The sequence below is a fragment of the Lonchura striata genome, chromosome 4 (assembly GCF_050655825.1).
Source record: "Lonchura striata isolate lonStrDom1 chromosome 4, ASM5065582v1, whole genome shotgun sequence".
NCBI classification, from domain to species: Eukaryota; Metazoa; Chordata; class Aves; order Passeriformes; family Estrildidae; genus Lonchura; species Lonchura striata.
In genome coordinates this window covers 8,835,331-8,851,722 of record NC_140706.1, presented here as the reverse complement: position 1 = coordinate 8,851,722, position 16,392 = coordinate 8,835,331, and the positions used below count along the sequence as shown (strand labels likewise).

Here is a 16,392-nt window from a genome sequence, read left to right as displayed (position 1 = left end):
CGCTCGCCATTGGCTGCGCGGGCTGCCCGTCTGCTGTGTGTCAAATGTAGGTTGAGCGAGGTGCCTTAAAACCGGGGGCTCGGGAGTCCCCGCGCGTGAACTCGGCGCGGGGGGCTCGGGACGGGCAGCCATGGAATTGAACTCCCTGTTAATCCTCCTGGAAGCGGCCGAGTACTTGGAGCGAAGAGACCGAGGTACAGGGCGCAGGCGGGCAGTCGGTCAGGCACCCGCAGGCGCTCGCAGCCGCTCTCGGCCTTTGTTGTGCGGCGGCCGGGCCGGGGCAGCGGCCCCGAGCCCGCACCTGCCCGGGGGGGACCCGGGCTGCGCCAGCGGCACCGCGCTGGGGGAGCACCGCTGCTCGGATCTTGGCTTTTTAAAATATATAACCCCCCAAGCAAGCCAGAAGGGGGCTGTTTGTGCCGCCCTGGACGGGGACGGAGCGTGTGGCAGCGCTCAGGATCCCTCTCGCCGCTCCGTGTGTGGCAGTCGGTGATTGTATGGCAGCTCCCCTCCCCCAGCGCAGCGTGACAAGGGTTTGCATGATCCGCCTCGTTTTTAATGTGCACTCAAATAATCCTCCTAATTTCGACACTTCGGTGTTGTTTTTTTTTTTTCCCCTTTGGTTTACCGAGTTATGGTTTTTGGTTTGTTTTTTTTTTTTTGTCTCGCTTCTTTAAGAGATGCCAGAATAAAATCCAAACAAATCAACCGGAAAAAATTCTGTTCTTTACCCTAGCGTTCCTGCAAAGGAGGAAAAAATTGCATGGAAAAAATATATTGCCACTAATGCTGACTTTGTCCCTAGAAGCAGAACATGGCTATGCATCAGTGTTACCCTTCGATAGTGACTATTCCAGAAAGAAAACAAAGGCAGGCACCATGGCCAGAAAATCCCAGAATAACAGGTAATAGACGCACCGCTTTTTCAGAATGAATCGTCAGCTTTTCCAATGTGTCTAGCTTATGTGCAGTGCATACATTTATGAAAAATAATAACTAATCCAGTGTCTCAGTTTTCCCCATCCCGGTAGTCGCCATTTTTCCCCTGGATGGGCTTGGCTCTGTTTTGATCTCTCATATAAACACTGCCACGCGTACACCATCTCCTTAGTACTCACTGCACTTCAGACCCATCCGCCCTCATCGCTCCTTCTGCTCCGCGCTCGCCGACAGCGGCTTTTGCTGCAGACCTAAACACCATAATCGCCACCCAGATTTCTCTTTGCATGGCACCTAATTTCCCCCCCGGCATTCATTTATAAACTACAGGCAGCGAGCCGGCCGCCTCCCCCACGGCAGCCGGAGCAGATGCAGCCTCCGGTTGCGGCGGCGCTGGGCTCCGGGGCGGGAGCGTGTGCGGGACGGCGGGGACACTGCGCCCGCCCTGCGGGCTGTCCGGGAGGCGCGGGGCGAGGAGCTGCCGGAGCGAGCCCGACCTCCCCGCGGGCCGTGCCGCAGCTCCGCTCGCAGCCTTCCGGCCGGCGGCCGCACGCAGATCGCCGGGCTGCGCGGCTCGCTCCTTGTCGATCCCGGCTCTCGCCGCTCCGCCGCTCGGTTCCGGCGCTGCCCCGCAGCCGCTACCTGCGCTGCGATGGCAGGAGCCGAGCGCGGCTGTGCGCAGGCTCTGCAGCTTTGTTTGCTGCTGGGGCAGCGGCTGTGTACGTGCGGGAGGCTGTCTGTCTTACGGGGACGCTGCCGGCCCTGCCCCGGAGCGAGCCCAGCCCTGGGCTCGGCTCTGCTCCTCGGGGCTGCTCCGGAGAGGAGCGGGGACCGTGCCCTGCTGGGCCTGCTCCGTCCCGGGGCAGCGATGCTCTCCCCAGCGCAGGCTCCGCTCTGCGTGGTCATGCTGGATGGTGGCTCCTCTAGAATAGCCTAAAATGAACTTGCTTTGCACGTGACTTGTTTTCCAAAGGAGCAGTGAGTCTCGGCGGGCATCCTGCGGCCGGGTCGGCTGGTGCTGGGGAGGTGCCCGGCAGACGGCCAGGAGCTGCTCGTGGGGCACCAAGGTGCAAACCGAAATCAAAAGCTGACGAACTGACTCCTTCCTTGAGCAAAAACACGAGCTGCTGAGCGCCCTGGTGGTGCCTGCTGCGGCCGAGCGGTGTGTCTGGAGGATTACTGAGAAGGAGCAAATTGTGTCCCCATGCCCCTGCTCCGAGCAAGGCAACCATTTTGGGGGCTGCTAATTACAGTACTACTTCGGTTTTAGTTTAAGTTGAATTCTTTGTCTCATCATGGAGCATGAGAAGACAGTCAGTTCATTTTAAAAGAGAAAGTCATCAGGAGTGGGAGGAGTGTCTTGCATCCTGAGACACTTTGCTCCTTAAGATTTTTAATTATTTTCATATAAAGTATGCTCACTGTCTTTAAAAAAATTTAAAACACATTTCATAAGGTGTAAATTTCTCCTCGAGTAGTACAGATTTCTTGTCTTTCTCTTGCATTCAAGAAATCAGTGTTACTTACAGAGCTATTATTCCATCGTTTCCGTTCTTAGGGCTCTTGTCATCCACTGCAAAATAGTTATTTGTCTGAATTGTAAGCTGCTTTCAGGAGTTTTTAGGAGAGGATTTGTAATCTATCAAACACAGTAGAATTAAAAGATTTCTGGTTACAGATTTGCTAGTGTTATTGAAGTTGAGGCGCACACATCCACTTGCAGTTACCTTTCTGCTTTTCTTTCTGCCTGCAGATTTGTATTTATTTACCTGTTTAGTGTGTTGTTCTATTCTCACTCTGTAGCAGTGCAGCCTTCAAAAACGCCATCCTGCAAGGTTTACATTTACTCACACTTTCTTTTCTCCTAGCTGCAGTGATGGGTCATGGTGTTACAGGACAGGACAGTGCTTGTCAGAGAATGGTTTCCAGTGCAGGCACTGCTGGGACAGTGGCTGGTTTGGTTCAGCATGGGTACCAGGCTTGCTGACCGGTGTGGGAAGCAGAGGGACGTTGCATTAATGCATCTCACTGTACCTTCAGGGACAGAGGGGCAGCAGCAGGGCTCTGTGAGTACCTCTGCATTGTCTTTATGGGCTTTGTACCCATGTCCAGCAATCGTTGCTCACGTTTGCCTGCACACTTAAATTTGCAGGGGAGAAATTATCCCTGAATTTAAATATGCAGGGCAAAATACATGATGTACACCAGCATCACTGTTTTATTATTATTTGGAGCTTAGAGGCTATAGGGGCTGAGCCCCAGACTAGAGTGGATTTTTGGAAACATGGTTAATTCTTCCTAAGCAACTCAAAGATTAACAGAGGGAGACGACTGGCCAAAGTTCAGAGGATCTGGAGTGGTCGTGGGTGATGTGAACCACCGAGCAAAGTGTTTGTCCATATTGTTCCACTTTAACCATTTTCCAGACTCACTGGGTTTGGAGCATTAGATGCAGGGAGGCATCTGATTGCATACATGTCTGAAATTCATGCCTTATTATTTCATTGTTTTTCTGGATTAAAAATACATTTGGAGGAGTAGGAAAGGAGCAGCTAACTGCACATTTCGGATCTGCAGGGGCATTGTTGTTTTCATTATCTATTTTTGTATCCTGCTGCTTGCAGCATCTGATCAATTTAAAAAGTGAGAGATGTATATATGCACATACGTTGGTTTTTTCATGCCTTATGAGGTATACATATAGAAAAGCATGAAAAACATCTCCTTATTCTTGGAAAATCAGAAAAGAGGGGAGGAGGAGAAAAACTGTCAGATGTGAGGAAGCCTGGCATGCTGTACTCTTCTTTGTTCTGTGTTTTCCCCCTCGTGTGCCTGCCTGTGGGGGGAAGAGCGTACCCCGTGTAGCACAGGTGTGCTGGCCAGGTGCCGTGGGCTGGGAGACGAGCAGGGATGGATTCCAGCTGCCCTGGGCTTCAGCAAGGGTGCTGATGGACCCCCTCCTTCCTCTGCTGAGGTGCTGGTGATGTTCATGTAAGAAACTGATGAGAGGCCTCCATCCCTTGTGGATGGCTGGCAAGGCCCAGACCCACAGGAGAAGGGGCAGGAGGCTGCCAGCCCTTCGGACAGGATGCTCGGCTCTGGGCTAAAAGCTTGCTGGCCTCTTGACTGCAATTGAGTGAGAAGTAATTCTGGCAGGTTGAGATTTGTGCAGGGAAAAATACCAGCAGAATTGCATTTAATTAACCAAAATCTATAAGCTTTCTGTCCGCTGTAGGAATTTAACAGTTTTGCTTTGTCCACTGTTAGCTTTGAATCAAAATTAAAAGTGGTTGTTAGCAGTTTATTGATAAACAATATTATTGGTGTTATTGGTAGCAATCAGATACAGTTTTTAGCCATTTCTGTTTCTGTTGCATATTAAAATGTCTTGATCTTACATGTTTTCTTCTCAGTTTCCTGTGATGTGCCCTTTCCCATGTCACACAAACCAAAATGCTTTGTTTTCTTTCTGGTTTGCTGTTTGTACCATGTCCTCAGCTGAGATTCAGACTTGTTTCCCCCCAGTAATTTTGACCAAAATCCTCTGGCAAATGAAACTGGATTCTTGTTTTGTGAAGAGGACAGAGATTAGAGAAAGCCACAATATTATCTTTTGCAGGGAGGTAAACCTAGGTCACATCTTGTTACAATAATACTTATCAGGTACTTGACTACAGTATAATAAATGTCTCCGCAGAGCAGTGGCTGTATGTAGTTCCTACAGCAGTGCCATGCAGTCTAATAATTCTTGTTAAGGTGTACTTAGAATTAAAAAAGGCATAAAACATAGAGCTGGATTTATTGCTGTTGTACCTTGGAAATGTTAATAGCAAATATTAAAAAGCCAAGCTTGGTTTTTGCTCCAAAGAAACACACAGGTGACACGTATGCGATGTGCCGAGGAGGAATGCGACACAAATCTGAAATTTGGTGACGTTTGCTCACAAGGCAAAGCACTCTTACAGAGGAACATACCATCCTGCAGATGACTGGGCTTTCTTCTGCCCTAGCTGCAGTTTCACTCACCAGGTGTTGGGTACCTTGAGCTGTGTGTGGGTTTGAGGTGTGTGTTTGCCCATCCACCAGGGAGCTCAGGCAGCTGCTTCACTGTGAAAGAGTCAGAAATAAGGTAAAAATGAAAAGCAAAATCTTAGTGTTAGATGCCAGTCTACTGAGGTCACAGTTAAATTTACTTTCAGAGAAAGGAATTGAATGTCGGTGATGCAGTGTGTTTGGCCTGTTAATTTAGGAGCTGGTTTATTGAACGAGGGGGAGCAAAATAAATGCCAGTTTATAAATATATCTTCTGTGTCTATTAATTAATTAATATTTTTGCTTGTATGTTATATAAATAGACATGTACTTCGTGCTGTGTTCTGGCAAAGGGTTATATGCAGAAAAAGATGAAAGCAGCATTTGGATTTTCAAATAAAAACAGAGCCTAATGTCCAAATTCCTCTGTTGATGTTGGCTCGTGGAGGAGGTGAACCTGTGGCCCGCAGAGCGAGCCCCTTGCTCTCTGCAGATGTTTTTCTGTGCCCACACTAAGCAGCTTAGGGATCGGCGCCTGATTTTTGTTTTATTTTTCCTTAATTTTTTTTTTTTTTTTTTTTTTGTGTTTTGTGAGAGGCCAAGAATGAAACACTGCAAAGCAGACTCTGCAGACACAGCTCCTCTGAATTTTCACCTGGATTTTTGAATTCGATAGATCTTTCTCATTTGCCTTCCTGAAGCTAGGACAGCAATTGATATTGCCACATTTGGTTTCAAAATAATGCATTTTAGTCCCAATGTAACAGCTTTCACCCATCGACCTGTCACCCTAAGGAACTGCAGTAGGTCTGCAATGTTTGGGAGCTGCACTGCTTGTGCAGTTGGGGAAAACAAATTGCCACCGTATTAGAAGCACATTCAGACCTGGCCACTGCAAACATGTGGCAGCACCAACTTGAATGTGATCCTCGAGCCAGAACTCTGCATCAAGGCTGTGCCAGTGTGCCTGGTTCCCAGATCCCAGCTGAATCTGCAGAACCAGTTTAATTTTGCTATGAGGAGAATACAAAATTAATTTTTAGTGGATTAATTTGGTACAGGCTGTTTCTTTGACAGGCTGTAAGCAATGTGTCCAGTTTGAAATGGAAAAAACCAACAACCCAGAAGCAGTGAATAATAGGCAGAATGTGTGCTTATGTTCAGGTTTATCTGTGCTTTGTGGAGTGAACTGTAGTATTTCCAGGTTCATTCCACAGCAGGTTAGGTATGTGGACAGGGAATTTCCTGGAAGTGATTCTGGATCCTTCCAATGAAAAGCTGCACAGCAGTCGCATTCACATGAGACTGCAGGTGTAAGCTTTGTGCTTTTACCCACCTGCACTTCTGGGAGTGGGAACTGGATGCAGACACTTAAGGTGTAGCACCTTGTAAAGCTTCCTGTTCTCTTTGTTCTTACTTTTTTGGCCTGGACAAAAGGTGAAGTGCTGGCAGTGTAGTTCACATGGCTGCATGACCTGAGGTGGAGTTGTACATGGGCTGTATCACACCCTGGCAGTTCTGCCTGCACCAGAAAGCCCTGGCACTGGTAAGGTGTTGCCACTGTTTCAAGTGCTTGGTTACCTACCCTGCTTTGCTTCCTGTAGTGCTTTAAAGTGCATTGGCAACTGGAAGTGCATTGGTGAGTCACGGTCTAGACCTGCTTCCATTAACACGGGGCAGTAAATGTCAGCAGCATTGCCATACATCCCTGCTTTTATCAGGAGCTGCTGGCTTCCTGCTGAGCAAATGCCCTGTCTGGTGGGGTAGATGGATGGAGGAGTAGGGAAGCTGAATACTGAAACAGGCAGGGCATCCCGCATACAGAGGAATCTCAATCTAGTGTGCCTGTGACCAGATCCTGCTGGCTCACCCATAAACTGGCAGCAGGGGAGGTGGAGGGGCACTTGGCTTTTCTGTGTTAGTCTTGCCATCTCTGTTAGCACCTGTCCAAATTTCTTAGGTGTGTCTGCTGAATGTTGAATCAACCAAAAGCTGAAATCCGATACCAAGAATTCTTGTTTGGGGAAAGGAAGGTGGTGGACGGGGATGGCTCTGGGGTGTGCTGTGCGAAGTAGCACAGGATCTTGCAGACCAATGGCTGCATTTCCTTGGTTCCTCTTTGTTCCTTCAAATCTTCTTTTGACAATTTTTTCACAAATAAAATTTATAGTCAGTGAACTGCTTGATATTTGCTAAAGAGATACTAGAGCTGTCTCAGATCAACAGCATAGTCTAAGCATCAGCGTTCGTTATCCCTTCCTTCTGAACCTATGATTTTGTGGGTTTTTTGTTGTTGGCTTTTTCCCTTTATCTGAACCTTTTTACCTTTTTTTCCTCACTGCTACTCCCAACTTCCCCAAGCTTTTTGTGGAGATACAAACTCAGTTGAGTGAACCTAAGTTAAACACCAGAAGTCTTCCTTCTCTTGAAGCCATTTTTGAAAGGTTCCACAGGCCATTTGCCTGCAAACCACAGCCAGATAGCTGTCTCTCCCTTATAAATACGTATATACATATATCTTATTGTTGTGACATACATCTTATCTTTACTGAAGTAATGAAAGACTCCATTTTGAAACAGGGTACTGGGTTGTGTGGAGACCAGTTCTTATGTTTTTTCTCTCAATTTAGGTTGCATAAACAGCAGGAGATGTATATTCTTGCAATATACTGTGCTGTAGACAGTGAAGGAAATAAAAACCAGTATTTCAAGAGAAGTTCATCTCTTCTGAAAACAAACCCAACCAAAGACATCCCTGTTACGCTTTGTAATAGGGTATTTAACGTGCTCTGTAGATGGAGCAATTCTCAGGTAAATGGACTCTTGGTTTTGGTTTCTACCTGGGGTCTGAAGGTTGGGGTGTTAGTTGGCCCCTGACACCTCCTGAAGTGTGTGGCTGGTGCCCACGTTTGCACACTGCAGGCGTTGCTGAGGCTTTTGTGTCCCCAAGAGCTCTGCCAAGAGGCACATGGTCACTGCTGCTCCGTTTGGCAGCTGGCACACCCACGGCTGTGTGCTCCAGAGCTGCTCTGGCAGGACATCCCTCAGGAGAATGCCAGGGTCACCCTTCCTGTGCCACAGGTGCTATGTAGGTTTGCTGTGTGCAGGACTGTCAGCTGCTTGTGACATCTTCTCTCAGCCCAGCTGAGAGAATTTCTTGGCCGGTGGTTCCTGTGCTGTCCCCGTATGTGCTCACCAGAGCTGCAGGGAGCTGGCAGCTCAGAATGGGCCAGTTGGAGTGATTGCATTCACCTTTGTGTCTAATTGCCAGAAATGTCAAGGAGTTCATGTCATAGGGAGGAATCCAGGCTGGCCTGTATTTCCTCTCTGGTTTTAAAGTTCCCTACAAACAGTGCCTTTGACAGGCCTGTTGAGGGTGTTTGGGGACAATGGTTCCCTATTGAACTTGTGTTTTCCATGTGTTTTCATAAAGACTGGTGGATTTAGCATGGTCTTTGTCAATTTTTGTGAACATTGGTGTGGAGAAATGATTGTAAAGAAAGTCTGATCTCTGTGCGGAGAGTAGGAGTAGAATATAAAAACAAAATCATCTTAAGATTGACCAAGCCCACCTTGCCCTATTAATGTAGCACAGGAAATGTGTTTAACAGTTGTAGTGTTGCTGCATTGGTCAGGAGCACTTAAATGGCCTTATAGAAATACACACGTTACTTGATCATGGCTCACTTGATGCAACAAAAATACATAAATAATTCTTAGGCTTTTGAGAAAAAGATGCCTGGTAATGGTTGACATAACTGATGTCTTGAGATGCTTTATGGTGAGAGTAGATTAGCATCAGTGCTGAACATTGTATGCATTTCAGTTTTACCTGCAGAGGGGCAGTTCACTTGGTTCCTTGCAGGATCAGCAAGGAACTGGCCTGAGATCAGTTGCTTGTGGGTTTGTTCACTGGATGTTTCTTGTGTGAGCTTTGTTTTCTTTTTCCCTCTTTATGGCCAGAGTGATGTTCTGCCATCAGTCACACCCAGGTACAGAATCCAGCAGCTCGGTGTGTGCAGGGAGAGCAGGACAGCTCGGCATGGGCAGCATTTGTGCAGGAAGGCTCCCTAATCCCCCTGGGATGGCTCTGCTCCCTGGGGGGACCGTGCTCTTGGCCTGTGCAAAGGGACCTCACTCTGCACCCTGTGCCCAGCTGCAGGCTGGGGTTGCAGCAGGCTCCAGCAGAGCTGCTCTGACATAATCTGCCAGCCCAAAAAGCTGCCACCGCCTCTGCATCGTTTGATCCTGATGCGCTGGGCATGTTTTCAGCGGGACAAAACTGAAAGTACGGAAAATTGCTGGTTCTGAAGCGGCAACAGTAACTTCGTTTTAGGAATGTTTTTAATCCAAGCTGTGTAAATAAATAAAATGAATATTTTTAGCTGAATCAGTTTAAAAAAAAAAATCCTCCAAGAATTTAGGGCTGCCTTCTAATGGCAAAGAAACAGAGGCATTGGATTTTTGGAGAAGAAAAAAGAAATCTTTAATCCAAGTAGATTGGAAAAGGATAACATGCTGCTGTGGTCAGTACAGGGACTATGATTTTTTTGGGTTTTATTTTCTCATTGTAGACCGAGAAGAATTAAGAGGATTCCTGTTTTGTTGCCATTAAGATGTCAACAACAACATCAGTGATTAGCTGCTGATTTTTCTTTCTGCATTTCCATGGACTTGAAAGCTGCTTTTTGGGTGCTTTTTGCTATTACCTGTTCCCATTTAGATCTTGGAACACTTTCTGCATCCTCATAATTTTTCTTTATGTATAAAAATCTCGTGGGCTGTTTTCATTACTAACCTGCTCAGTTTTTAATGTTCATTTCTGTCTCTGGATGTATAGAACACTAAAAATGCAAATATATTATAATTCCCCCCAAACCTACAGTTTACTCATGGAAATTAAGTTGATACCCTGAAGAATCTAAAAGTGAACCAATTTAAAAGAAAAGCTGTTTCATAATCCATGTTAAATACGTATTTTAAAGAAGTTTTTTGCAACTTATGCAGGTATTGGCTTTTAAATATTATGAATGGCTTTTAAATATTATGAATCTTGGTTTATTTTTCGTTTCTCTAATAGTCCTTTTCTCTTTTTAATAGGTCATCACACAACGAACTAGAAAAACATAGGTAAGTCTTGAAAAAAAAGCTCATTGAAAGATACATGGCTGACCTTTGAATTATTGTGTTTATTGAAGAACATTTTGTTGAAATTGTTTTGATTCTGCACTGAATAATTTATTAAGTTGGTTTTGGTTTTTTTATCAACTAAAATGTAATAGTTATAGTATTATTTGGCTTTTTTCCCCCCATTGTTTGGTACGCTCTTTTTAAAACATCCCTTATAGTTAGCTTTGGACTGATTAATGCAGTAACTGGTTAACCGAATTGTTACTAACAAAGAATCTGATTGCAGCAACTCTTTGCTAGAGGTGTTAAATGCTGTAAGTACAAAGTATTTTTGTGATTAAGGTGAACGATTTTCGGGAACAATGCCGTCAGTCATACAGGGTTATTTTATGTTTCTTTTAAAGTATGCCTGAAGTGCAGTTAATTTTCATCTTGCATGTGAGTACCTACGGATCGGTTTTCCCCCTCCGTCTGTTTCGGTGCTGGTGCGTGTCCTGCCCGGAGAGCTGAGCTGGGAACGGGAGCGGGAGCGGGCAGTCCTGAGCCGGCTCCGGGAAAAGCCGGACTGGGCCGGGACAGAGCTCAGAGCCGGCGGGGCAGAGCTCGGGTTTGCCCGATCCGGGGGCGGCGTTCAGCGGGTGCTGTGCCGTGTCTCGGTGTGTGCAGCAGGGCTCCGGGAGCGCTGCTCCGGCGGACGGGACAGCGGGGCCGCCTGGCTCTGCCGTTCCCCTCCCGCTGGGCCACCCTCCTGCGGCCGCTGCCTTTCACTCCCCGTTCAGGCAGCAGCATAAACGCCCCTTCCGTGGGTTTTGTTATTTTTTTGTGTAGCTTGCGGTCTTTTGGGCTTCGTGCATCCAGAGAAAGTGAGGGGAGCGTGTGTGGATATGATTTAAACCTGTTTGCATGCTTCAAAATACGTGAAACGTGGTTGATGGCACAATAAGGTTGAACTCATGGGGGGGTTTTTTTGTGTTGTTCTGTGGCTGCAGTTATGTAGCAGCTAGACCATCACTTCCCTTGCATGCTTACATGCTTTCCTGTAGTTTAATTGTAATATGAGTAAACTACAGCTCTGCCTAATAGCCACGTGGTCCTCCTAGAGATGAGAGGGACTGGAGAAGTCTGAAGCTCACAAACACAGGCCTGGGCTGTAGAATGCAGTGCACTGGCTGAGGCAGTGACATCGACAGGGCAGAAGTGCTGCTGACAGAGTCTTCAGGGAAATAACTGCATGTAAAATTCTGTCCTTCAGTCGGTCACACTTCTTTAAAAGAGAAACAAAAAAAAAAATTGGCCCCAACTATGATTGTTTCTCATTCTGTTCAGTTTCTTTGTCTCCTCCTGCTTCATCATTAAGAATTTACTTTCATTTGCATATTCCTTTTCTTTTTCCTTCAGTTATTTTCTTCTTCTTCCTTTTGCTCTGCCTTAACATGTTTAAGCAGCGCAGTAAATGAGGCACAGCAGCATTTGCAGCAGATGCAGGGCCAGAAGGAGAATCTATTAATTGTTCAATCGCTGATGTCACTTTCAGTTCTGTGTTATATCTTTGTAGTAGATGGACCATATAGTACTTGCCTTGCTACCTTTTCTTTCTTTGCCATCTCAAGGTCAAAATAGGTAAACTGCACAGTATGCCTTGTGATTATACAACTAATGTTTCTAACTGCTGCTGCTTGCTGTGCCTCCTGCAGTTAAACTATACTTGAAGCCAGATTTTTATTATTCCCAGTGAGAACCTGCAAATTAGTGCAAGATCCTTGTATGTGCAAATGGGTGTTCACAAAAGCAGATGAGGTGTGTACAGTTCTAGCTGCCTGATGTATTGGTGTGAAAGACTCCTGCAATTTCTATTTTCTTCTTTTTAACAGCCCCCTCCTCCAGCACTGTGGGTGTATGAGCAGATAATACAGATCCTAGTGTTTTTCACTGTGTTTAACTAAAATTACATTAAGATCTATGAAGTGTCTTGCACGGTTTAATGGAAGATTCACAGCCGTGGTGTGTCCCTGTAGCAGCTGGGCTCTGCAGCAGAGCCTGTCTTCCCCCTCCAGTGCAGCCCTGCCCTGCCAGCTGGGAAGCACTGGATGTTGGATATTGATTTTGGAGGTGTCTCCTTTCCAGGACCAGCGCCTTCGACTCAGCAGTGCCATGATGCTGCTCTGGCAAGGCACACCCGGTTATCTCACAGGAGCCTGTCGAGGAGGAGGAGAGGAAAGGCTGCGCGTGTCCTGCTCCGTGCCCAGTCCCTCACGTGGTGTCTGAGGGCTGCACTGCCTGCTGGAGGGCAGGGAAATGGCTTCCTCATTTGCACAGCCCTTGTGTCCTGCCTGAGGGTGGCCAGTAACTGGAAAGACATGGTAGCCATTCACTGTACATGGTGCTGTGTTGGGTTCTGCACTGCTGTTGCACATCAGAGGTCTTATCTCCGGTTTCAGTGTCGGTGGGAGCGGCAGTGGTTGACCTCTGTGTGTGCTGGCTTGGCCATTAAGCACTACGACTTTATTTTGTGTTTTGTACTGCTGGGTCTCCTTTTTGTGTGCTCTTGAGGGGCTGCTCAGAGGAACACTAAAGGAGGAATGTATTTCCAAGAAAAAGAAATCTCATTATATGATAGAATTTAGATTGTATTTATGGTAAAGTGTTTCTCAGTGATTCATACATGAAATTCCTTTTTATCTGCTTTAAGTCTTCCTAGAATACTCTGCTCAGAACTTTAGTGTGAGTTTGTTACAGGGAAGCTCTGTAAGGACTCATCCCTCTAATGGCAGTCTTGTTTTGGTCCTGTGCATTTAAGGTGTGCATCTTGGAGCCATGAAACTGGAAAAACCCTAAATAAAAAGCAGGAAGGCAAGAAATCTTCTATCCCAGGGACAGCTGAGGTCCTAGAAGATATTTTAATAATTACACAGTGCACTTGGATGTAACTAGTTCCTAATGACAAACATGTATATTCATGTAGGTATTTTTTATTGTTTCCAGCCAGACCATTAGGTCTGTAGGCTTTCACAGAGCAATATAAATAATAAGTAAATTAGTAATCATGACTTTTTGCAAGGAAATTTTTAAATCGACCTGACAGCTGAATAGAGGAATTCAGTTTTCATAGTGTAAAAAAAACACCCAAGAATTCATGAGAGATATAAGCTTCTATAAAAGACACAGCATAATCTCATTTATTCACATCAATTTATACTAGTTCTACATTAGAAGGTAAAAGCCAAGGTGTATCCCCCTGAAAAATGTGCTGAGATCTCCAGACTGCTCTGTGAAGGCAGGGAGAACCTTCCCTTGGCTGTTCACCTGTGGTCTTCTCCCCCAGCTTGGGCAGGGCTGTGCAAGGAAGAGTTCACCTCCTGTGAAAGCACATGGAGCCCTGACAGAGGATACTGGGATCAACCCATCAGGACTTCTTGGTGTCATTCAGTCCTGCCTGGCCATGAGGAGCTCTGCTGCAGGAGGGGTTCAAGGTCTTGCCCTTTCCCTGGCAAAGTCTTTGAAAACAGCTCGTGAAACGTGATTCTTTTAAATAAAAGCTTTTAAGAATTAGTGAGGAGATGAATAAGTGTACCTCAGAATCAGCAAGCCTTGTGCTGCTGTCCCCAGGCTGGCACCATATGAGCTGAAGAAGTGCTGTGTGATCTAGGTCCCAGGTCCCCAGGCTCAGATTTGACAAAAGCTGGTGAGCTGAGTCAGATGGAGGTAAAAAGCAGGTATTGCTGCTCAAGCTGAGCCTGCTGCGGAGTTGGCCTGGATCAACTGAGTGAGACAGCCCTGAACTTTTAGAAGTGCAGGAGCAGAATGGGGAATACATGAGACACAGTGATTTGCAAAACCCTAAAGATGGAAAAACCCCAAACCTTTCTTTCTTCCCAAAGGAGCTTAATGTATGTGTTGTGTAGAGTGCTGACTGAGGGAGACTCAGTGTTCCCTTGTGCACAGAAGGTAATACTGATGCAAGTTTTGTGCAGTCCTTAAAGCTAAAATCTTGCCAGAATTAAGTTTCTATATTGCATCATCATGTGCATGAATGGGTATCTCTACAGAAACACTGGCTTTGATGAGCAATATATATTTTCATGGGAGCATTATTATGTACAACATTAGCTGATACAGAAAATAGAGCAGGTGCCTCTGAAGTTAAGTACTGATAGGTGGTTTTCTCATGGAGGAATTGCACATTCAAGAGCAAAGTTACATTAATTGGTACATCAGTTTTACCAGATGTACCAGATTTGCTTGCTGTTTGAAGTTTATATAAGGTGAGAGAATGCCTGTATGGATGTCCTGAAATCTTCTGTGGCTCTTCATGTTAGTAAACTGCAGGGTTAATGAAAAGCATGTTGCTGATGCACTTGGAAGTTTTGAAACAGAACTGAAAGGTCACTGAAATAATAGCATACCAAAACAATGGTTAATATTTATTTTTATTATGGGCTGCCTTTTCAAAATCACCAATTACCATTGTGGTTAGCAGTGTTATGCAGCATAAAGCTGTAACTGCATTGATCCATGGTGCTGAGCGGCTGTGATGCCACCACTAACTGAGGAAACCCCTGAACTGTGCTGGAGGTAAAGTCCTTCCAGGGGAGGATCACCCGTGTCTCACTGCTGTGCTTCCTCAGGAATTTTACCCAGCCCTGGTTGCACACGGCTGCTCCTGGGTCCGGCTTCCTGCCAGCACAGCAGGAGGGGAGAAGCTTCCTCCTTTGGCCAGGTCACCTTCCTGAGCCAGCTCCCTGTCACAGGCACACCCTGATGTGTCACGGGGAGAGGGTGGGATGGCTTCTTTGAGTGACAGTGTTAATTCACAGTACAGAGGAGTTACTTCTCTGTCAGTTTAATGTTTTTCCTAAGCATCCAGTTTTGGCTGCTGTTTCCTGGAAAGTGCTGTGCTGGATGGGTCTTAGTGACCTGGGAAAAGATCTCATTGTTATAATGGGTCTATAAAAATTGCTGCCATTTCTAGGATCTGTCCAGATTATACATGAGCCATTCAGATAATGTGGCTGTTGGGTTAGTGGTGGGAACCACGTTGTCTTGCTAGCAGAATCTAACCTCTGTACTTGGTCTTTCTTTTGGTTTTCTTGTCAAGAATATAACTTTTTTTTACACCATCTGATGGGTGTGAAGTGGTTTATTACAATTCCAGTGACTTGCAATAAACATACCTTTGCACTCCTTAACCAAGGTAATATCTTAGGGATGTGATTTGACTTTCGTGAGCTGAAAGCCACCATGGTTTGGGCATCTGCTCCCCCTCACCAGCTATGACTGCTTCTCTGAGGCTTCCAGCTGTAGTGAGCAGGTGACTGGTGTTGCCTCAGCCAGTGCAAGTGTGAATGTCAGCTCAAAGCCCCACTTAGCAGGCATTACAAATCTCTGTAATATTTTTTTTTTTTTTTTTTTTGCGCAGCTTGTTTAGCAAAGTCTGTAAAGAACTGGACCTGCAGAACTGAGATTTAATCCAGTGATTTTACTGAAGAGACCCATGTTTCTGAGTCTGACAGATTTGTGCAATTAAAGAGATTGGAAGTTTTAAAATTTTGTACTGAAATGGTGTTTTTTCCTCACTGTTGCCCCATCTCTGGGCAGTCAGCAGGTGTCTGGACCTGTGACATGTCCTGCAGTACTGCTGCAATAGCTGCTGTGGATATTTATGCACTGAACTGTTATCTTTTCAGTGCACAGAGCAGCTCACCTGATGGTACACCCCCAACGAATGCATCTTCCTACCTACACTGCTGGTTTGGAAAGGAGGAGTGTGTTAAGCAGATGAAGCTTGACAATTAATCTGCTCAGGAAGTTATATTACAGGTATCAGAGATGTACACATACTCATGCTTTGGACAAAGCTGCTATTTTGCAATGAAAGATGAGACTAAAATACAGTTTGGACTGAATTATTATGTCCTTTTTCCTGCTGAAGTCAGCTTTGGACTGTGGAGTGAGTGGAGTTCTGGGTCTGAGCTCCAGAAAGCTCTGTGCTTCCTGGTCAGCCAGGTAGCCAACAGGGAGCAGATGGGTGAGAAACCAAGTGCACGTGTTTTTTTCCACTTGAATTTGTTCATCCCTCTCTTCAAACATAAGTCCATTGTGTGTCAGCCTCTAATGGACTATGTAGGTGGTTTATGTTTTCAGCATCTGCTAATAGGCCTGGCTAGTTCTCATCCAGCATGGTAGAGAGGGCTAGATTTGTATAACATAGAGATGGATGAGCCAGACTTTCTGGTACTTTCAGGACAGTTAGGTGCTGATTCCCTGCATATAGGGGAAGAGAGGCCTCATGAT

At 45.9% G+C, this 16,392-nt stretch overlaps 1 protein-coding gene across 3 annotated transcripts in view; it reads left to right on the top strand.

Moving 5' to 3' along the window:
• The first annotated feature begins 93 nt into the window (after positions 1–93).
• The window catches only part of MXD4 (MAX dimerization protein 4), a 38,061-nt gene continuing 21,762 nt past the window's right edge, over positions 94–16,392 (top strand). The window contains exons 1-3 of one of the 3 annotated variants that reach the window (XM_021550769.4): positions 94–194; positions 809–905; positions 10,072–10,101. In XM_021550769.4, the coding sequence (XP_021406444.1) occupies positions 131–194; positions 809–905; positions 10,072–10,101 (191 nt within the window). In that variant the 5' untranslated portion in view covers positions 94–130. Of the gene's footprint in view, positions 195–736; positions 906–10,071; positions 10,102–16,392 lie in introns of all 3 variants that reach the window. The other 2 variants (XM_021550768.4, XM_021550767.4) reach the window with 2 other exon arrangements.